Source organism: Amphiprion ocellaris, chromosome 7, assembly GCF_022539595.1.
Source record: "Amphiprion ocellaris isolate individual 3 ecotype Okinawa chromosome 7, ASM2253959v1, whole genome shotgun sequence".
In the NCBI taxonomy this organism is placed as follows: domain Eukaryota; kingdom Metazoa; phylum Chordata; class Actinopteri; family Pomacentridae; genus Amphiprion; species Amphiprion ocellaris.
This window is the reverse complement of record NC_072772.1, coordinates 11796602-11820758: the sequence shown is the minus strand read 5'-3', so window position 1 is coordinate 11820758 and position 24157 is coordinate 11796602. Positions and strand designations below refer to the sequence as shown.

Below are 24157 nucleotides of genomic sequence, written 5' to 3'. Positions count from 1 at the left end.
CAAAATGTATCTGAAAGATTCAATGAAAAGATTATACAGCTAGATTGCATGACATTAAATTTTTGCATTAATTTCGTAATTTGTCATTTCAGCATTAAAAATTTGTGAATTCAAAAATGGTTCATGAGATTGACGCAGCGTTTGAAGAGATCTTACCGAGGTCTAATTTTTGCCGCAAGCATTCATAGATTATCCCAAGTTTCTAGCAGGAGAACCTCATCAATCAGACCCAGTATCATTTTCTGCCAGTCTGGTGTCAAATTATTTTAGTCTGGTAACAGCATGTCAGCCTGAATTAGTTCAGCCAGGTTTAAAGAACACATCTCACGTTTACAGCTGGTAGTATGTCAATGAGATAACAGATGTTGACAGTGACATGACAGAAAATATTGTATTGATCATTTTCTTATCATCATGTCCATTAAAAGACAAACTGTGTATGTTCACATAACACCTTAGTTGGTTATTGATGCTTCATGTCATCATCTCTAACCCTTGTAACATCATAAGTGACTGAGGCTTACCACTAAGTAGTGTTTACACCGAACATTATCATGGCATTTGTGTTCAGGTTTCTGAGAGAAGATCATGATAGCGTCTGTGCAACTGAGACAGCATGTGATGATGCGGGGATTTCACAATAGGATTAACCCTGTTAAGTTCAATTTTGGCAAACTGATGTCAGTATCTACACTGAAAATCTTCACGTGGAGCCATATTTATTTTTATCTTTACCGTCTGAAGTTCAGATGAGCTGTGTTGTAAGCATTCAGCAGCAGGGATGCACTATCGTAGGTTATTCACTCTGTGTGTCCTAAGCATCCCATCCATCTGTGTGTTCCTTTAATTGCCCTGCAACCGGGAACCTGACAAGGATCCTACTGTCTGCTGTTACTGGAAATGGAAATAAATAAACCTGATTGACTGTCCCATTGATTACTTGTCAAATCTCTCTGTTGACGTGACTGGTGCAGGGGGAGCATCAGTTGAAAATTGATGGGATGAGTTTGTATCTTGGGTCACGAGTGTGTGTGTCTGTGTGGGTAAGATCCTCCCATCAAGCAGTCCTCACAGATAAATACGTCCGCCGCCAACACCATCCCCTATCAATACTACTTCCACAAATTGTCTCAGGAGCGCATCGTAATCTTTCTCCCATACTGGATACTGAGTCCAGAAGCGGTTGTTAAAATGCACTTTGCTTCAGTACAAGCTGGACCAGCTCATTAATCTGTCAGTGCTTTTCAGTTTTTTGATTTCATCCATACCAAGCCTTCAAATGTCACACAACCAGTTAGAACAGGTTTTCCCTGCCTTGTGCATAAAGTTTGTTTCCAATGATCCATATATAGGTATGTATTCTAATAGGTCTGATGTTTAAATCCTCCATGACTTTACATTGAAGTCACTCATCAGCCACTTCATCTCAAACACTGCAGCCTGACATCCACTAGAGGGGGCCATAGTATAACCAATTTTCAGTTCTGTCCTCTTTTTAGCCTCATGCAATAAATAAGAGATCAAGCACTGATCCATAAAAATGCGGCATTTTGTGGTCTTGGTGCTTCATATTTGGAGATCTTTATTATATTTATTATTCTGAAACATGCAGCCAAAATGAGTTTAAATGCACAGTAACTGTATTTTATAAAGTTAATGCACCTTAGTAACTCTCAGAAAAGAAAAACTAAAAAAATCAAATTCTTTTAGCGTTGTTTGGAGAATTTATTGTTATTTAATTACTTAACTTTTATCCTGAAATGCTATGAACATATTTCTGCTAAACATCTGCATGAGTAGTTTTTGACTGATTCGGTGTCTTCATGTAAAAAAGTAAATATGATATTTAGTTATGTGAAATTATGGAAACGTAAGCAGCATAGGGTGTGTACATATATATATATATATATATATATGCACACATATATATATATATATACGCACACACACATAGATATTGATTGATTGATTGGCAGTTTTTATGATCGAAATACTGTGTGTATAAAATGTCTGTTTAACATCCAAATTCTGCAGCACCGATGTCTTTTTCACCCATTTTTAAAAATTCTTACATTAAAACTAACCAGGCGTTTAAAGCGTGTTTTTATCCATTTCATTCCGCTGAAATCGCCCGTATTTTTTAGACTGATCTGCTGTCAAAAATACAACACAAAAACACATCTAATAAAAAAGTTAAACATGGATGTTGAATTAGAAATACCTCCTCATGTACTCTTGCAGCCTCATGTTATCTGCTTTAGAAATACATATCTGTTTGATTATTTTAACAGTCTGAATTCTCAACTCTTTGCCCAGTGAAGATGGATTAATGTCTCCGGCGGAGTATTATTTCATTGCATTAGCTGTTCATTGGAAGCTTCTGCGTTTGATTGAGTCGATAATTCTCCACACAGGGGCAGCACGCACTGGGCCAAATAAATCGTTGCAGTTTTTTTTTTCCTTCTACTTTACAGCACACACTGTTACGAAAATCAAGTAACAACTGTAGTATTAGATGTGATTAATAGATGAAATATATTGTAACAAAAAAAATAAAATACAACGCCCACTGATCATACTGATATATTTTTCTCATTTAATGAGGAATACAGTGCAGGCCTATCATATGTAGGACAGAAAAGCAAGACAAAATGCAGGCCTAAGTCATTGAAACGGGACTTTATTTTGTATTAGTAATTATAGGTATGTTGTTGCTTATTTACACCTTATTATTATTATTATTATTATTATTATTATTATTGTTGTTGCTGTTATTATGTCTAAGGAAAGTCTCATAGATATATCTGTTATATGAACATGCCAGATTATAATTATCCTCATTTCACATCTTGTGTTTTGTTTCTAGAAAAAAAACGGTTTGGTTGGACAAAGCGGTGATAAATATCCCTGTTGATCACTTGATTGATTACCTTGCTCAAAGGTCACACGGGCGCTGGTAATTTCCTTGCGCCGGAGGCTCCCTTTTCACTTTTAGTCTGCCTCCACAGCCCCCTATACAGATCATGTTTTTTTTAACCCCTTCACAGCTCAGTGCGCTACTGTAATACAGTAAAAAAAAAAAAAAAAAAAATGAAAAATCAACCAAAAAACGTGCGCACTGAATGAAAATTTCTTTAAACAATTTTAAATCCCACTCTCATTTGCCTCTATGTGGATAACCCTAAGTGCAGAAGTGAGGCAGTGTTTTAGTTTATGCTTGCAGCCGTGGGGGGCTCGAACCCAATTAATTTCTAATAATTACAACCCATGGGGCCGCGAGGATCCGTGCGCGCTCCTCCGCTCCGCCACCGGGTTCAGCGGATCATAATAAAATATGGACCGAGAAAGTGCCTCAGAAGGAAGGAGAGAAGAGTGAGTTATTGCGGTGAATGAAAACTGTTTCCATTTAGGCTAATTGAGCAGCTTTGCCTGCAGCTTTCTCTCTCTCGGTGTGTATGTGTGCGCGCACGCCTGCGTGTGTTTGTGCGTACCCCCGGCGCGCCACCTTCTCCGGCACGGTGTATAGGCGCAACCCACTTAATAGCACCATTTATGTCATTACAGTAGAGGTAGAGTGAGGTACAACCACAATAAAGTATCAGTATTAACCTCTCTTAACTCGGCCGTTTAAATGAAGGATAGCAATGCAAGGATGTCCCAGTTTAGTTCAGTGGAATTTTAAGAAAGTCTTAAAAAAAAAAAAAAAAGTTCATTTGATGAGAGAATGAGTCCAGTGAAATACCTTTTGGGGCGTTGCTGAGCATAAATCGTGTGTATTTTCATTTTTTTGCACTGAAATTCCAGACATCACTTTATGGTTGATATCATGCAGTAATAAGTTAAATCTATTCGGTATCTCGACTGAGTTGATCTGAAACTGGCCTTTTCATGCCACCATACTTTGGTAATATGACGCCTGGATTTTTGGTCAGCCTGTACTTTTTTTTCATGGCATGATGTCACGACTTCAGTCAGTTTCGACACACTTTGGAATCGATAGCTGTAGTTCACAAGCCATTAGAGTTCATCTGCAAGGTCAGCATGATCTCCTGCGGATCTAATTAATTGCCAATTACTTTAATTATGCTCACAGGCAGCAACAGGGGACAAATAGGGTGCAGCTTTATGATATGGGCCAGATCTGAATGTTTTATTAATAAATTAAGTAGCAATCTTCTGTTTTTGTATCCGTTGTATCTGCCTCTATAAAATGTTTGTGATAACACAAGACATGTAGGAATTGTATTGACTTTTAGAGCATGGATTGCATGGCTTTTATAAAGTGTGGGCCTTTTTCTTAAAAATGCCAAAGCAAAAAAGAAAATTGAATTCCACCCGCTGAGATGAAGCTTTGGACAAAAGTCTCTTTTCCCTACTTGATGGAGGCGCTCTCCTTCCAAGTTAGATCAAGTAAAAACATCCATTTTCGAGCCCTCAGCAATTACCAAGTGATGAAATTCACGCACTGTAACAGAAACGTCTCAAACAGGCATTAATACCGAGCACTTAACATATTAATAATTGTCAGCACAAAGAGAGAGACAGAAGAAGGGGGAGGAAAAAAAACCCTGGGCACTCTCATATTAAAGCTGTCAGTCGGGTGCCCAACCGAGAGAGGGGAGGGGATGGAGCGGGGAGGGAAACTTTTTCATTCATTTTCCAGTGCTCGGTATAATGGTGAAAACACAATTAAAATATAGAAAATCTTTAATGACTACACTCAGCATCGGTAATTTAAGTGAACATTGATGAATGTGGCTTCATTTAAAGAGAAAAAGGTGCGCACTGAGGATTGAGAATAAAGGATCGTTATAATTAATGTTCTCCACACTAGGTCCGGGGCGCTGACTGCACTGCAAAAAATATCCGTCCTGACAAAGCATTTAGTGCTCAAAAGGTTGTCTTTAAATTATTTTTTTAAACGACTGGAATATAATCTGCTGCGTAAAGTGACTTATTTGGGTGGACTTGTTGGGGAAGTTATCTTTATTCTTACTTATTTTGCAGTTAAATCAGCCTGTCCTGACTTATTTTAACGTATAAGTGAGATGAAGACTCCTCTTTTAATTGCAACAGAAGTCTAACATGCACTGGAAACACCTCAGCTGCAAAGTTTCCAAACGTGTTCAATAAGAACGCACCACTAAATCCGACACCACATCAACTTTGGACATTTTTTTCAGTGTGCCCCTCTTTCTCACTCAGTTTGAAAATCGGACACGAAAGGGAGATGTCCGCGATTCACCTCATCTCGACCAGATCAGGTTCATATCTAAGTGATAAATCGTCCCCAAACTTTTTCTGGCACTTGCTGCCGGCAGATCTCGTGGCTGTGCGCATGTGCGAAGGTGTCCAGACTGACAATGCTGGAGAGATAGCGCGTTTGGATTGAGAAACCCCGAGAAAAAGGACAGAGAAAAAACAAAAAGGAGGAAAAAAGATTCAAGAAAAAATCCAAACAAACCCCCGCGCCGAGAGACTGGCACCATGAGGTCCAAAGGCAGGGCACGGAAACTGGCCACGAGTAGGTGCAACATCCCTTTCTTTTTTTTCCTTTTGAAACATGCCATCTTATATACATAAAAACTGTCGCTGTTATCACTGCGCCTGTTAATAGTTTCTGCAACGATTTAATTTCCACCAGAAGACCGTATAGTCCTCACTGTCAGCTCCGACGAGGGGCGGCAAATGGTGAGATTGTCGCGAAGAAAAATAATTCGACGCGCTCCCGAGAAGAGCGTAAAGTTTAAAGTTTGAGTGAGCGATGGAGGAACTTTCTGCGAGGCGTCCGCTCCACTATTGGAATTGTTCGTTGCATGTAGTGGGCGCTCTAGTGTAACGTCGTGTATTGCAAGTTAAAATCCCTTGTCCTGTGCATCGACAGTTGTATTGCAATTGCTGCACAGTGCTGCTGTTTGGGCTGCTGGTCACTTCAGTTTGCCGGGAGAAACTTTGGAGGAGGAAAAAAAATAAGCAGGTTGATGGAGAGAAATAAGGAGAGAACGAGGATTTAGACAGGCATGGTGAATGTTTCAGGGAAGGGGCATCTTGTTTTTTGAAACTCTTGTTTGTGAATGTGAGTCATGCAGTTCATTCCGAGCTCTTACTAATGTGTAGTATGTGGTGATTGTTTAATTATATGGCACACTGGGGGGAAAAAACGAATTCAAACTGTGATGTTTAAATCCTTTTTTTAATCCTAATGTTCCAGGTTATGGACTTAAATTGCATGTAAATTCAGTCTCGTAGGACGCAGCTTTCTTACACCGGTGATAAAATTCATACAGCATAAAATAATAACTTAAAATATTCAATGAGTTCGATTAAATTAAGTTGCACTTTTGTCATCAAATCAATTTTAATTACTTGAACGCAATCAGCTATATGCAAGGAGATGATTGATACGGCTATTCCTACATTGATCTGCTACTATAAACTATCAAGAATTGTATTCTTTATTGAAAATTTGTTTCAATCAAGTTCTAGTCTACATGTCAGATTTTTCATTTGTGTTTTGAGTGTATTTCTGTGCTTTATTGCTTTTCTCTTGAGTTTTAGTTTTAGTATTGACTGTTTAACTTTAAGTGTAAAATGCATACTATTAATCTGGAATTGTAAAGCAGTTTTTAAAGAAACTCCACATTGATGTCAGAGTAAAACCCAGGCCTGCAATATTTTACTTTTTGCAGAAATATTATTTAGCTTCAGTCAAATCAGTGACCAGTTTTTGGAGTAAATCCCGTTTTGAAACTAGGCTACCTGTATGTTTGCATTAAAATTCAACACAAACGAAATCAGGTCAGCTGCAACAAATGTCTGAAATGATCAGAACAGCTCAGGCCAATAAGCAGCAGGCTCCAGAGTAGATTTAGAACAATATGTGATCAGGTAAGAGCAAGTTTACTGCACAGAAATACAGCATAATAACCTGCAGACATCCTGGTGAAGTTTAATGAACATATCAAGCATAAATGCATAAATTACTTTATTGGCATTCTCTTAGATGTTTATTAAATATTATGACGTGCAATAAGGAAAATGGAGCACACTTAGACTATGTACACACTAACACAGAGACGACATCATCCTCATTAACAGGACAGAAAACACTTGTTTTCTTTGCAGCCCCTGCATGTCTGCTTTGAGTGTTAAAACATAAAAGTTTGTTTGAGCAAAGAATTTTTATTTTTGTGTAAATGGACGTGAAGCAGAACAAGCAACAACTGCACCCACTTTTTTCTTTTTCATATTTTCGCACAACATGAGAGTCATTCTGAGAAGTTAGAAGACTTGTAATTTCTGCTCTGTTTAGATGATTATTTTGAAGATCGAAGAGAAACATTTCTGCCCCTTCAGTCAGAACACGGGGATGCTTTGGGCCCCTGCAGAAGCGGGCCCACCCTGGCCCCCAGCCAGATCTGCACAGTGTCAACAGTGAATATTTAAATTCCCAGACCCCTCATAAGGGCTCTGCTGGTAAATGCGTTCAGTGTGTGCCTCCCTCCTTGCAGAACAGTCGTGTGATAAAAAAAAAAAAAAAAAAAAAAGGGGGGGTGCATGTAATAGAGGAGGTGATGGAGAGGTGGTAAACGTAAGAGTGATTGATGGAGGCTGACTGATTAGTCCGCACGTCCAGATGTAATGCGGTGCGCCACAAAAACTCCCAAATACGTATAGCCAAGGCGCACAGGCCGCACCCCGTGGTGAAGAGTTGGCCGCAGAAAGATGAAGGAGGAGGGGGGCTTTGGTGATCCAAACTAGCTCGGCGTAGGCCTAATTAAAGATCCACTTAGCATACTTGTGTCTTAATAAAAACCTTTTCATTATAATGTGTTTGGAGTGCTTTGATAATTTGTTAGGAATCATTACAGCGACGATTAATCTCGCTTAGAGTAACACTTGCATGTATCTAAATTCTGGACGGGGGAAAAAATGTAAATGGAAAGTTCCACGAAAAAAAATAGAAATATTTGGAAGCTTAACAAGTAGCAATGGGGCATTGAAATGCAGCTTGCGTCCCAAGGCGCACACTATTTGATAATCATTTTCACATTTACCAGTGTTCTGTCAGTCATCACTCATTTATCCGCCTGTCTCCAGAAGAGTGGAGTCACTTTGGAGATGCGGTATCGTACAAATTGACACCTCTGATTGGCACGAGGGCAGCTCTGTGTGTGTGTGTGTGTGTGTGTGTGTGTGTGTGTGTGTGTGTGTGTGTGCGTGCGTGCGTGCGTGCGTGCGCGTGCGTGCGTGCGCGAGGCCTCGTGCGCCTCAGTGTCTGTGGCCGTCAGCGCCTCTCCTCTCCGCAGCTCAAAAGTGCGTCGTCGTCCTCCTCACATTGTGCAATGGGCCATGCATCTCGCGTTTGTCTGGCGAAGCTCATTAAAACGGTTAATAGATCGGCCCATTTAAAAGGTGAGAGGGAGCGAGCCGGCGCGAGGAAAGTGAAATAGAGACCCCATTAAACGGCCCTTGTTGTCCCGGAGCGGCGCTCTTTGCCTGCGCTCCGCTTGGTGCCAAAGCTGCGTATACAAATGTCCTGTATCTCCTTCAGTAATGGACTGGGTCAAGAATCATTGGGGCCCCGTGCAGAAGTTAACCCCCCACCCTCTGTTTTGTTTTGTTTTTTCTTGCTTGGTTAACTGTTGCTTTGAACTTGTTTTCTGATTCAACTAAATAATTGCAAACCACCTTGATATTTTTTTAGCATCAATTGACAAAAAAACTTTTAAAAAATGACAATTATAGATCATTATTAGTTCAAAGAAAATACGCACTTCTTGAAGCAAAAACAGGCCAAATAACAGTCACTAACAATTTAAAACATTTAAATTGCATTTGAAACAAAATGAATTACTTAACGTAAGTGGCAGATTATCGTTCGGGAATGTTTTTATTATAGATTTTGATGCAGGATTGAAGGATTTCTAAACAAAAAATAATAATTTTTGAGCTTCTGAGCTTGATTACTAGAAGAAAGTTGTGTGAAGAGGATAAGGACAGAACAACAGTCAGCTTCCTTAATAAAAAGAATTCTGAAGAGTTTTGAAAACAGCTTTTTCTCTGGCTGTACTCCAGTCAGAGAGGAATCATAGTCAGGACAGAGTGCTGGAGGCCTTTTTAACCTAAGTTGTCAATATGTGTTTGGCTAAATGTTTTGTCAGAGCCTTTTCAGTCGTTTTTTGTTTATGTGACTAAACGTTGCATATTGTAACTTGAAAGTAGATGCATTAAATTCATGCTGTGTGAATAGCTGAGCTGTGAAAGGTTTCTGCTCCTTTGGAAGGGCCACATTCTACATTATGATCATGGATGTGTAAGAATTATGTGATCAGTTTAAAAAGAAACTGAAAGCTACTGAATGCATGTCATACCAGTTGTAAAATATATTGCAATCATATATGTCCACACACACACAAAAAGCCTTTTTGGGGTGTATTAGTTGTGTCTTGAGGCATAAATTCGTGTCTGTCTGCGTATGTGTCGGTGGCACACAGGCTACTGGGGTGGGGGTGGGGGGTGGGGGGGCAGTTTGTCTGTGACCCAGGCTTTCTCATCTATCAACGCCCCCATCTGTCTTGCATGTCGTCTACTTTCCTCCTCTCATATGATGGGAGAAGTCTACACCCCCCCCCCCCCCCCCCCCCTTCAGAAAATGGCTCTTTTGGAAGGTCTCTGATGTTAATGAGTCGTCCAGGACTCGGTCTCAGGGCTGTAAACAGAGAGCTGACGAGGTTAGTGGTTTGTTTATGCACTGTTGTCACCCACTTGAAGGATGGCCCTTGTCCCAAGCAACTAGGGAGCTTCCAGGCCTTGTCATGGGGTCTCCTCTCAGGCCCTGACACAGTGGCCCCGTCCCAGGGGCTACTCTCCCATTTCTGCTCCTTCTTTTCCAACTGCAGTCCCCGCTTTTCTCCATCTCGGACTATCACGTACGTGAGGAATTTCATAATGCATTAAGCATGGTGTTTGTATGCTGGTGGTGTGTGTGTCTGTTTTGTGTGCGTGTGTGTTGGGAGGAGGGTGCTGGTGCAACGGCTCAGACAGGGCAGTGTGGGAACACCAAGGGATGGATGAAGGGAGGAGGGTGTGCAGCAACATGTCAAGCCTGGGAACCGCTGTGTGTTTACCACAGGGAAACTGTACCAATACAGAACAATGAGCGAGCCTTACCCCTTCTAAATAAAAAAGGCATTTCTGCTTTCTTCTTCCCCCTAAAGGTCAGGGAGTTAGAGATAGGGAGTGCACACAAAAGCCTCCAGTCTGTCGGCAGTCTGGTCTGGCCCAGTGCGGTGCCAAGTCTGAGGTCATTATCAACAGAGCAGTCCCAAGCTAAGCATATTTTTATAGATTATGTGTGTGAAGGTGCATGTGTGAGTGTTTTGTTGGGTTATTTTTTTGCTTGAGAGGGAGGTGAGCATATGTGTGTGTGCTTATTTGGTCGGGCTGAGTGTGTACGTGCGAGTTTCAGTGTGTGCACGCAAAACAAAGGTACTCTGCAGAGTACACAGTTGTCAAATGTGAGACGTGTCGCCATCCTCTCATCACAAATCAGTCCGAGATAAATGGCATTTTTGCTGAGTCGAAAAGTTTACCCAGACATCAAACTGATTTGTGTGTCGTTATGATGTCTGAGGAGATATAATGTCAACAGATTGCTGATGGCGCAGTTCACCCGGGCTATTAATGAGGCAGTGTGAAGTTGGCATGCTTTGAGGAGAGATGTCTGTTAAGCTAATTAAAGAAACTCAATCATTTTATATACTCCAATCAATTACCTGGAGCAGGTGGTAGAAACAGGGCCCGACACTCTGGCCTCATGTCTCACATCAACTTACTACCTCTAGTCACTTTACTACATTGTAGCGGGCTTTTATGGGGAGGAAGGCTAAACAAGAGCTTTGATTTGACTTTATGCTGGATGACAATATACAGTGTGTGTACTGCATTGTTCTTTGAACTGTAGACATTATGTCCTTTTTGCATGCCACTATGATCTTTTTAGGAAGCCTGTTTTTTTGTCTCATGTAGTAAACCCAAAGCTATTTCTAAATTTTATTCTAGTTGCCCATATTTTGATGGGCCTTGTGCTCATTTTGGATATCACCAAAGTTCTTCTAAAACAGTGATAAATGTGATTGTACTGGCAGGTGTGCTGAAGTGGAATGTGGACATTGCATTTTAATGGCTGTCCTGGAGGGTTGATAGAGAGAACAGTGCTTACACACTGGAGGGAGCACATAGCTATAAACAGGAATTACCCAACAATCGTTTTGTGAATGTGGTGATAACAGTGTGTTCCAGCACTGCTCGGGGATCTCCCTGGGTGGAGCAGGCTGGCCCGATGGAAGGAGCAAGGCAGGGAGAGTCGAAGAAAGGATAGTCATTTCTGATTAACAGAGGCAAAACGGGGCATCAGGTCACCTGGGGAGGCAGTGCAGGGGCAGATGCAGTCAGGTGTGTTTGTGTGCTATGTATATATGATTCCTGTACAACTTTTATCTCTACCACAACAAGCCCTCCCTCCATTCTTCACTCTGAAGCTCATTAAGGGGTGACCTCTCAGCCCCCACAGGACGGGAGAGATGAGAGGAGATGTGATCAAAGCTGGGGCCTTCCTGATGAAGTTTGGACTGCACCACATTCTCCTGATTGGATCTGATAGCGGCTGCTTTGCCTGTGTAGACAAAAAGACGAAAAGCTGTGACAAGACATCTTTGAATTCATTATTAACTTCTAGGCACTGAGGCTGGTAAACTTAGAGATTCAAAAATGATGTACTCACTCTTCAGGTGCACAGCATTTCAAATACATTGAGACTTTGGAATCTTTTTAAAATATGTCAACCAAATTTTCTTATTGTACCCTCTCTCACAGTTCTTCATTTTTTCTTAGACATCACCTCTGAGTTTTTTGGGTCCAGTGTTTGGGAGCTGTAATGTATTTTATTTATTAGTGATGCTTGCATCATCATTGTTCGCTTTAATGTTCCACATCTAATCCCTTGTCTGCGAAAAGGAAACCCCATGTCCCTGTCCTCGGAGAGCTGTCTTGATGACTTCCCTCATATGTGAGTGTCTGCATAAGCTGTGCGCTTCATGTGTGTGCTCCAGTGTTGCTGGCTGGCCAGGGTCGCAGCAGAGGAAAGAATGCGGCTGTGGAAAAGAATGCAGGGCTGATTAGCGCTGCTTACCTGTAAGTGAACTGGACGTGCCGGCATGTGATGAGACCGAGGAAACAAGGGAACAATAGGACAGTAGAGATTCCTTTCCACGCCACATTCCAGCGATCCTGCAGCCGGGGCCCCCTGCTTGGAGCTTTGATGAACCCTTCTCACAGCTTCCTGGGATTGTCGCTCCTCCACAAACACAAAAACATAAAGCGGCCGGTGAGCGGGGCCAGGGAAGAGAGAGCACGGCCCTCCTCAGGATGTCCTGTTTTGATTAGCGTTAGCATCCTAAAAGCACCGTAGGAATATTATTCTAACACGGAGAAGAGCTTAGTGGTGACACATCCACTTCTTTCCACTCAGTGACCTCCAGGGTCAAATACACTACAATGAGCCAGGAATCAAAGGTGCTCCTCACCCAGTGATTTGACTGAGGAAATCATGAGAGGAAAACAAGGCGATAAAATGATAGGGAGAGGTTTTAGGGCCTGCCAACAGGTGTCGAGAGTTTGTCAGGCCCAACCTTTAAGAATTTTCGAAGAAATACCTGACAGTGTCTGGAATTTCTGGTGGCATCTCTAAAAATATTTGTAGGTAACCACCTGATATTTGTCCTTATTAGCTAGCAATCATCATGTTTTTACTGTCTTGCCAAGCTGTTTTTAACAACATAATTGTGAGGAGCAAACAGCTTCCACTAACAACTTCAGATATTATTCAGCTGGCTGCAGAACCAACACTAAACACTTAAATAACAGATTTTATTTATTTATTTATTTTTTTAAACTAAAATAGGTTTTTCAGTTGGCTGCAATTCTTAATTAACTTACAATATTTTCCGCTATAAGTACAGCAGTTCTGTATCTTGAGCACTGGCTCCTATTCACAACGTGCTCTTTCTGCAGCCCACACTACATCTTTTCTGTCTCCTGTGGAATCAGAGAGCAGTGAAGCATTGCAGCATGGTCTGTTGTTTTGCTTGTGCTTGAGGGCTTTAGTTTGACAGGAGGGCACCACTTTGTTCACCTCAGTGTCCAGAGGCGACCCCTAGAGACCTCGAAGCCTGGATGTCTCTGTCAGGGCTGTGGCAAGATTGGGGCAATGGGGGGCACCTCTGCTCACTGGGTCAGTGGACAAGCTAATCGATTTTATCTCCGTTTCACACACCACGCCAAACCCCTACTGGCCTGATATTCACATGTTCACCGTTCAGAGGATTATTCTCCTTCCATCTTCTGTCTATCTTTTTTTCTCACTTGGTTTCTTTCACTTTCTCTCCAACCACATTTCTTTTGTTTCTGATTTGTCTTTCTTCTGCTGTGTTTTGTCTACAATCTTCAATCATCTTTATTTTCCTCCGCCTCTATTTCCCTTGCTTTCATCTCGTTCTCTCACTTTTGGACAGAACATTTTACAGTTACTTCAAGAAAGTTTTCAACAGACATTTTTGTTTAATAGATTTGAACAGATGGAATTGCTGTTTTAGCACTCAATAACCCAAAAGGAAATAGTAAAAATATGATTTTACAACATTTTGCAAATTAAACAAACAAAAACAAACTGAAATCTCTCATTTACAAACTTCTCAGAATCTTTGCCATGCCACTACCAATTGTGCTCAGTGGAATCTTGGTTGCTTTAATTATCCTTAAATGTGACCGCCAGTGCCCCCAATTAAATTGATGCTATATAAGTTATAGGGACACACACACGTGTGTACACACACACACACGCACACATATATATATGTATATAAAGTGCCACATTTGCACTGTATGTCAGGACAAAAGACAAGCCATGAAGTCCAAGGAACTCTGTTAACCACTGTGATAAAATGTGGTGAAACATAGGTCAGGATAATGGCAGACAATCATCTCTGAAGCTCTCTTTGAGTTTTCCCAGGAGTGCAATGGCCTCGATATGCAATGGAACAAATTTGGAACCACCATGACTTTTCCTAGACATGGTCATCCTGCCAAATGAAGAGAAAAAGAAAGAAATCCCTTAGTCAGGGAGGAACAGCCACTGTTTAGTTGTCTTTCTCAGCAGGACTTGATCAGTCAGGCCTTTGTGGCAGACGGCAGTCTACTTTAGTAAATGACATGATGACCTGGTTGGAGTTTCCCAAATGGCTTCTGAAGGACTGTGAGCATTAGGAAAAGGTTTCTCTGGGATGCAGAGGTGGAACTTCAAGCACTACATCTGTGTACTGCACGACACCTGAATAATACCATTCCATACCACTGGTGAAGCATGGTGGCGGCAGCATCGTGCTATGGTGATGCTTCTCAGCAGCTGAGGCTGGGAGACTTGTGGTAAATGAAGGGAGAGTGAATATAGCCAAAAATAAAGCACAGCAGAGTCCTGAGGCTGGTGATGGTTCCATTTTCAGCATATAACCTGAGGAATACCAGGCCAATGCAGAATGGTTTGGGGTCTTGTGTCCTTTCTAAAAACATGTTTTCACTTTGTCTTTGTGGGTTATTGAATAGATTTATGGAGGACACGCCAATATTCTGTATTTAAATGTGTGCAAATGTGGATCTGAATAGTTTCTGAATTTACTGTAAATATAGCTTCCATGCCTGTCTCCATGTCGGCTTTTCCCCTCAGGGAGGTTGGTAGGCAGGGGGAGGAGCCCCTGTTTTCTCGGCCATTCCTCTGGATAAGCATAGGAACAAGGGAACGAAAGCTTTGGGAATCGTCTGGAAACTTCCCATTCATCAGTGTAAGGAGATACTGCGCTGACAGTTAGCAGACGGCCAGCCAAGTACAACACGGGACAGCCGCGTGGGCCTGCAGCCCTCAGCTCAACAGACAGACAGAGCGAGACCAGACCAAACACCCCACTCATCTCTGTTCAAGGAAATAACATATGTTAGCATTTCAGCCATTTATTCTGATTCTCTTACTCAAAGTGGCTCAAGTGTGAACAGTAGAATAAGTGGATGATTATGGGTGCAATCATAACTAATATAGTAATAAAGAAGAGCAGGGGGCAACAAAATCTAGCACTGCAGACAAATAATGATTACATGCTGTCATTTAGGCAGCAGAGCCAAATGCGGTCAGGTTTAGTTATTCTCTTATTTGGCAAAACTGACAACTTTTTCTACTTTTCAAGGTTCTAAAAGAGCTGTGAGAGTTATTTACATTCTTTTCTTGTTATTTCTGTTATCCCCAGCCAGTCGTGCACATTTTCTCACTATGCGCTTCTCATCAGCCATTGCAGCAGGGCAGAATGAATGCCTTCCCTCAGGGCCATACATGTGAGAGAGAAAATGTGTATAAGAACCCATAAACACTTGCACCAACACATTTGAATATTTATCCATTCTTACAGGAAATGTGGACACAGCATATTTACATATATGGGAATGTACCTCAGCACACCTGTGCAGGCTGAGCTGAGATGGGACAGAGGATTGGCAGGACAGCGCAGGGTGGGACATTCCAGGTGTGAGTCTGTGTCTCTCTGGCCAGCCATTAATCGCTGCCATCTGACAGTTCAATCTCTGAGAGGCCGAGAGGAGCAGTCAGCTGGTTACCAGTGCAGGTCATTACTGAGCATGGAGGCAGCCAATCGCATCAGCGATCAATGACAAAAGCTGGAGAAGGGGCGAAAGCAAAAAAGTGAAGGAGAAGTGGAGGGAGGTACAGTTGAGAAAGATATAGGGTGAGAGAGGCAATGGAAATGAAGGGTGGGGAGAGGAGAGGTATGGGAGGATAATAGTAGTTATGCTGCTGAAGGTCAGTTCTTGGTTGTGGAGTGGATGACAAACAGGCTGTCAGCTGCCAAGAAATGGAGATATTCATCCAATGCTGCACAACAAAAAATATGGCCCCTTGCACGTGCATGCACATAAATGTGCACAGACACAGTCATTGCCATAGCAGCTTGATTGAGAATGCAGCAAGGGAATTTAGTGTGAGCCATTGTTTTATGAATTCCATATACAAGGTGTTGGCAGTCTGTGCCGCCCTTTTAGTGGTCACTTCGAGCTGTGCTGTAGTGAAAGTAATGACTGACTGTGAATAAAAAAAATCAGTTCATGAAATCGCCACAACTCCCTTGTGGCCCTGCCTCCGCTGCCCGCCATGTTACCATGGGAACAGCTGCCATGGCAAGGTCTGTCCAGTGGTGTTTACCCAGCCCCAAGAAGTCAAACACAGTCTTCGTCTACCAGAAAGAATTCCATGGGCTTTACAGCGTTTATCATATTTCATAACCCTGTGAATGTCATTTTCACCTTCTCACCCATGTTTTTCCACAGACTTAAAGAAAAAAAATGTTGATGAGGGGATTAATTGACGTTGTGGGTGACAGTGTTTGGCCAGAGCTCTGGTAAAACAACAGGGAGAGCTCTCTTTTCTCCCCAGAGGCCTAGAATAGCAGAACTGGTTGTTTATACTGCACTATCTCTCAGCAGATCCACTGGTTCTCTCCACAACGATTCACACACACACACACACACACACACACACACACACACACACACACACACACACACACACACACACACACACACACACATACGGGTCATCCCAGCATGGACACCACTGAGTGATGATGAGTCATTATAGAGAGAGTGCCCTTCGACCTCTTCCAGTCTTTATGGATCACTCTCTGGCAGAATTATATTCCCAAATGCCAAGTTCCTGTCCATCTGCCTGCCTGTCTGTCAGACAGTAAGGCCCCTTAGTCTCTCTCCCTCTCTCTCTCTCTCCCCTGAGTTTCACACACCAATACATCCCAGACATCCCTGTCTTTGTTTATTTAAATAACAAACAGGAAAATATCTCCTTTTCCCATTACCAAATGTTTGAATATGATAGTTTTCATGTATTCCACAGTGACAATAATGGACTTAAGTGTTGACTTGTTCAAAGATCACTTTAAGATGAATTTGAGAAGTGCTTCCAAAGTTGTCTTTTATCCAAGGGTGTGGTAGCTTAGATGATTAATTATATCTATTTATCCTAACCTGCCATGTTGAGTTTGGCGTGCAGCATCTCTTTAGTTGAATTCACAGTAATCCAATACATCTCTTTGCATACGATTGGGGTAATTCCTTAGTGTGCCGAGGTGCAGTGCAGCAGAGGAAAGAAGTCAGTTTGGATTTCTAGACATATTTTTCTCTTATGCTGTGTGACTTTGTTAATCCAATACTATCACTCTGCCAAGAGTATTCTGTGTAGATCAGGCTGCTAATATGTTTGTTGTGGGTGCTAGTATTTGATCCTTTTCTTGACAAATGCAATTTGTAGGGCTTGATTTGATCAGTTCCAGCAGCATATTTCCTTGCAGGCGGGAGCATGTAAACCTTCCATACAAAAGGAGTTTAAATGTTTTTATGCCTGTGAGAAGGGAAACTCTATTACAGGTGTCCTGGACCACGGGGCGCTGCTGGCTCTGATGAAATGCTCTTTGGGTGTTAATGTAATTCTGATTTCGCCCAGCCTGGAGACTAGCCACCTCTGGGGTTTTGAAACTGGCTCTGAAAGGCAGAAAACAAAGTCTGAATCTAAACCATACAATTACAATGGTGGAAACTTTGAAGGGCACTTCCCAATGTAACATAGTAATCTCCCTTGGAACTCCAGAGAATGATGCTATATAATTTTGGTGATGTTTTTGTGGAATGAGCATTGTTGTATGTGTGCATAGTGCATGCAGCTTGTAAAGTGCCGGTGAACATAGCCAGTGACATGTGCATTGCATGGCTTTGAAATTGAACATGCTGTATACCACAAGAGTAAGCAGGCATAAGCACTGGTAACATGACAGCCGATGAAAACAGAAAAACATTGCTGTTTGACCGAGGTCGGAGGGTTTCTGGTAAGAGTAGAGTAGCCACAGCATGATTTTATCTCTTTGTGCGAAGATAGTGCCAAAATCCTCCGCTGTCAAAGCTTTCTTCCTATAGCCTACATTGAAGTTGCTGGGTCTGTGCGCCTTGAAGGAGTAGCAAATAAGACTAAGTAAACAGTACCTTGAGTTGAGCTACTTACCAAAGCAATATCTGCTTTATAATCTATTCCCTATTTATTAACTACTGCTGGGAATGACAGTTGCAAGAGTACAAAGTTTCACAGCCAGTCTTGAGTTATCACCTGATACATCATATCAACAGGACTGGAATTGCCTTTCCTTCTTTCAGCATCCATTAGACGACTGCATTATTTTGAGATTTCAAAGTTCTTTTATTGTTCGATTGCTCACACTCACATTAAAAGGAAAACTCACTACAGTTGTCCCCAGATTTATGCGCCGCAGAAAATTCAACTGCCCTGCAAAACAAGTGACCCATTTCAGTCCCTTAGGGGTTCAGAGACATAGGGTGCATGCTGGCTGTCACACCGTCAGCTCGCCCAGGGCCCCACAGATCAAATACAGGTATGATTTATGTCCGCTGTCTCAGCCTTCACACTGCATGTTCGCCTACATCGGAGTTGTTGGCCAAATCCAGCAGCAGTAGTAATTTGTCTCCTTATGTGTGGGAGGTGAGGGGCGAAGGTCAGTGAAATGAAAATGGCCAGACCTTACTTAATTGTTGTATCTATTTGTGGTTTGAGACAGGATGTCTGTCTGAATGTCTGTCTGTCTATTTGTCCATCTGTCTTGCTTCTGTCTCGGCGCCATGTTTTGTGTCAGTGGGTCGAGACCCTCTGGCTGCAGTCGGCCATTATGGGCACTGATCTGATCCAGCAGGGTTCACTGAAGAGATCTCTTTGGATCAGACAGCATCATTATCACAACACACAGCCTGATGGAAAAGTTTTCTTTGGTTTTTCTGGCCCTTTAAGTCTGTCCTTGCGCTCCCATACAAAAAATACCACACAAAATTACAAATTCTTAGGAAATTGATTGGCATTAGATTGGAATTATTATTAAGTCTTCCCTGTACTTTATTTTTACGTTGAACTCAGCAAATACACTCCTTCATCCTTCATGATATGATGCTTCGAGACTATTTTGCCTGCAGCTTGGAACATCTGACAAGGTTAAGCCAGTAAATAGTGGAGAGAAATGTTTCCTGTGTTTGATTGCATTTATCATGTATAATTACGAAGTTCTGCTCTGTCTACACATGATGACCCTTGACCTCGAGTGTGACAGTTGTAGGCTGGTGTTGCCAGACACCCAAATGCGCTGTCCAGGTTCTGCTACTCCACAACGTCTGGTTTCCGTTGCAGGATCAAATATCTTAGCTTGTGCTTCTGTCTAAGACTTTCGATTTGAGAAGCTTCTTTGTGAGTCACTTTTCAACAGAGTGTGTTAGTTGGAGCACAATTTGAAATAATTGAGCGATACTAAAACAGATTCAATGCAGATGTAGATCGGTCCTTAGCCTAAATTGTTTACCTTAAAATAGTTCTGGAAAAGTCATGGTTTTCTCAAGATTATCTCTGTGTTACATTTGACAATGAACATTCAAACCATGTGCAGATTTTACACATTGTTGAACTTTATCAAATGTAAAAGGTTGATTACAATTCTGTGCATTAAAAAGGTAGGTTACTTTATGAAGCAAGGTACATTGTAGTAATATTTACTACAGTATGATTACAGTAATTTTGGATTTGGTGCAGTAACTTTAAAAACCTCTCACTAAGTTTAAATATCACTCACAATCACCTGGTTTCACTTTTTAAAAAGTAATCACAGCAGTGCCAGCAGTGTAAAACCCACCTACCCAACTCAACTTTTTCTTTATTTGCTGATTCTGTGCGAATAGGCCACCCTTTGTCTCCTAGTGGCTGTACTTTTCTAATTATTTCAACTTTTCTCTAAATCTTAGACTTTCTTTCCTTCTTTGTTTTTTTTCTCCTTTCACCTTCCTCTCATCCTGTCCACCGCTCTGTCATTTGTTCTTCCTTTTCCTTTGCACTTGTAGCCTTTTTGTGTTATAATTCCCACCTATTATTTCTGTCCCAAGCCCTCATTAGTCATGTCGCTGTCAGCCGCCAGCTGCAGACACACACACATATACACACAACCACACATATTCCTGCACATTCACAGGTATGGAAGTCATCAAGACAAGGTCAAAGGTCTGCCTCATTACCCAGCTCCAGTGAAAACTTTTGGTGTGTTTTATGCACTGGTATCAGAAAGCAGGAGGAGGGAAATGAGAGGAGGAAATGGAGGGAACAAGGGGTATAGAAACGAAAGATAATGAAGAAGACTAATGTGATTCTAGGGGGAAATAAGAGAATGAATAATAGAGGGTTGGGAGTGTAGTGGGACAAAATAAGAAGACTTCTTTTTCATCTTTGTAGCAATGCTGGCTGACTCCACTTTTTACCTGCAAACCATATCAATATGGTCTAGTCAGAAGATAAGAAAATGTGGGTTTTTGACACTACCCTTGCCACAGATGCTGCTGGCAGCATACATGACTGCTGTTTCCTGACATTAAACACATCTCTAAATAAAGTCATTAGGAGCAGTCCAACAGAAGCCCATTCATTCATTCATTCATTCATCCTCTTCTGCTCACACGCACGCACACACGCACGCACGCACGCACGCACGCACGCACGCACGCACGCACGCACGCACACACACACACACACACACACACACACCCAAACCCTCTGTCTTTCTCTCTCCCAAACACACTCCCATACAGTGCTGAGCCTGCACGGGACATGATACGCTGACATGTGATAGAAAGCAAAGCAGGAGTGTGTCTGTGTGTGTGCATGTTCAAGTTCAGCTTGGGAGGTCAGGGAGGTGTCTGTGCCTGTGTGTGTGTGTGTTTCTCTGTGTGTGTGTGTGTGTGTGTGTGTGTGTGTGTGTCAGGAGGCGTCAGCTGCGAGCAGTCAGGGGGACACTGGTGATGCAGACTGACGGGGGACATAAACACTCAGTAGTATGCTGAAGGGGCCCATTGTCTCATTCACCGCCATGTCAGTCTCTGTGTGTAATGGAATGATCTGCCTCTGTATGTTTGTCTAATTGCCCAATCTGTTTCTGTCTGTCTGCCTGCCTTCTGATATGTCCATCTAGTCTTTTTTTTGGTCTACGTTCACATTTACATTTTGGGCACGAAGCAGATATCTGTTTGCTGCATGATTTGCCAATTCCTGGTTGGCTTTGTCTGTTTTGTGTATGCATTTGCTGTTAGCACGTTTTTTTCTGCTGCTACTTGTCAAATCAAGTCATGTCAGTCTTTAGGATGCACATCGCACACCAAGTGTCTCAGCACACCTTATCTTAAAAAAGAATATGCATTTAGCAACAACACACATACACAAAGAAAAAGACAACAAATGTCTGTGTTAATATGTATCAAAAAGGACAGCAGTGGGTGGTGGGATTGTTAAGTCCAGTGGTACACAACATGCAAGGGAGTCATTAGTTGTGGGATTTCAGAGCTGCGGCTGAGCCCAGAAAAGGAGGTAAAGGTGTGTGGAGGATATGAGATTTTTGGGCTCGAGGTGCTGGGACTGTGATGAGGTGTGTGAGATTAATGGGAGTAAAGTTGCAAGAGAGGGGAGGAAAGTCAGGGTGAGGTGCTGAGGACATGCTGAGTGGCTGTCAGGGGATTTTTGTCTATGTGTGTGTAGGTTTGAGAACAACCTTTGTGCACGCTCGCACTGGCTCACTGCTGATGGGAAGACAATCGTATTTCAAATTTTTAGTGATGTTCTCACCTGAATCTTGAGACTTGAGATCCTTAACCCGGCGCCCCGTAACATCAACTCGAAATCCCATTGTGTAATTTGAAAAATGTGTGGCTGTCAAGTCCAAAACTGGGCTGTTTTATTCATTTCCCAGTAAGGCTCCATTCTACAGCAGAAACGCATGTGTTAAGTGTAGAATCAGAGAGACAGAAAGTATTAAGATGTCAGAATTGAGAAGTTTACAGGCCAGTATTGAAGTGTTGAAAGGAAGGACAAAGTTTATTTATGTTGCTGAACTGTTTTATTTGCTTGTTGCCACTCTCCAGCTCAATGAACAGCAGCTAATACTCTTTTCTTTAGTCTGTTAGTGACAATATAACTCATCTAACTCTGAGTCAGTGAACAGTGATGTATTAAACAGAGTTTCAGATTATCACACTTTGATATAGCAGACACCTTCAAAATCTAAAGTACAGCTTCTGCTTTGTACTCTTTATAATGCTCAGTTTTTTTTCCTTCTCACTTTTACCAGCTAGACTAACCAGTACTGCCATGTTTCAAAACAGAGAGACATACAGAGGGCTAAACTGTAGTAATAATTCAATTGGAGTAATAAGTAGCCCAGTGATTGACACTGAAGGGGTTTTACAGCATGTCATTTGAAGGGCATGTTTCCGAATGCTGGCCTCCCATTCACACAGAGGCACACATGCACAGATGTCGATTTGAACAACTTAGCTTCTCTTGCTCTCTCAGTAGTACATAGTGTCTGTTTATTGTAGATGAAGTGTGGATGTTTATACTCTCTACAGATCAAAACAAACCAGTCTGAAGTGTGAGGTGATTCTAAAATAATCCACCTTAGCTCTTTGGCACGCTGACACTGTGTCAGTCCTACTTGTATTATTTGTACCTGGACAACTCATTCACTTCCTCTGAGGGATCTCCTTTCCCTATCACATAAATGAACAAAAAATCTACTTACACAGCTGTACTCAACTGGATGATGTCAGTTGCACAAATCTATTACTGTATCTCTAAGTCCATTTGTTTATTGACGGGTGATTTTTTTTTCTGGTTAAAATATACATAGCAAATATAGAGTAAGTGTAGATTATAAAATGTAAATGGTGTAGATATATGGTGTGACAACCACAGCACCTACATACAAAACTGGCACATTGCTTGGGAATATATGTTTTAATATACAGTTTGTAACATATTGTGTATAGAACTCTGGTGAAGCCATAGCAGCTGACAAGCACCACGCTAAACTAATCAAATGAGCTGTTTATTTTCCTGCTATTATGTTTAACCGGGAATCACTCGTTCTCAATTTTGGAATAGGCTGACATAGATTATATAATGCTTTGTGTCATCAAAGCACATTAGGATCCAGAAGGTTACAGGGTTACATTGTACCATTAAATCAAAACAAATGATTTTGTTTGGATATCCTTTCACACACTCCAACTTCTTTTCCCCCAGTCGCCCGTGCATTAGCGTTTGTATAAATACATCATAGAAGCCCACACAATGGCTGAGGAGGGATGGATGTCAGTGGTCAGAGCAGATAAGAATGACAAAGCTCTACACTAAGCCACGTCACCAGCAGGCCTCTCACCTGCCTGTCTGTCACACAGACGCACTCAACCATCACCGACTGATTGTTTGTGCCCATGCATGTGTGTGCGTATTTGTGTGTGATTGATGCGCTTTGCCTTCCGTCAACTTTGCGCCCCCTCCCGCCTCACCCCCTCTTGGTCCCACCTCACCCCCTCTCGGTCCCACCTCAGTCTGGACTGTCAAGGAAACACGAGGCCTTGGGAGATAGTGGCGTGCTCTCCCAGCCGGCCCTCAGCCCGCTCTGTCTCTTTTTCTCTTCCTTGTGCCAGTCACCTACTGCTGTGGGAAAAGCAGAGGAGATGAGGCCTTAAAAAACAGATCATTGTCCGCCTCCTAGATTAAAGCCAGAGAATGTGAGCATTGTCCACTGAATGGCTAAACCTTCCTGCTGTCACTCAAATGCTGCTCTGAGCGCTACTTCATGTCTAAGAGGCTTATCTGCACTGAAAGGCCCCTAGCTGCTCTGGGGAGAGAGGACGTAATGAAGCGTGTTTTTTTTTTTTTTTTTTTTTTTACTCTGTAGGGAGAAACCTGCTGCTGGGGGTGGTGGTGGGTGGTTGGAGGATTCAGGGGGTGGACGTGGCCAGTGAGACAGCTGCAGCACCAGGACTCCCCCTTTACCCCAACCGCTCTCACTCCTTCAAACTGCCCTTCTCGAAAGAATTGCCATTTATCTAGTCTCACATGAGAGGGAGCGCAGTATACGCGGCATGCAGGCCTTAACCCGGT

At 42.2% G+C, this 24157-nt stretch overlaps 1 protein-coding gene across 12 annotated transcripts in view; it reads left to right on the top strand.

Moving 5' to 3' along the window:
• Positions 1–5229: 5229 nt before the first annotated feature.
• mecom (MDS1 and EVI1 complex locus) overlaps positions 5230–24157 on the top strand; it is a 130663-nt gene continuing 111735 nt past the window's right edge. For 4 of the 12 annotated variants that reach the window (XM_023276963.3, XM_023276961.3, XM_023276951.3 and 1 more), the window contains exon 1: positions 5231–5524. In XM_023276963.3, the coding sequence (XP_023132731.2) occupies positions 5488–5524 (37 nt within the window). In that variant the 5' untranslated portion in view covers positions 5231–5487. Of the gene's footprint in view, positions 5525–24157 lie in introns of all 12 variants that reach the window. The other 8 variants (XM_023276959.3, XM_023276956.3, XM_023276962.3 and 5 more) reach the window with 3 other exon arrangements.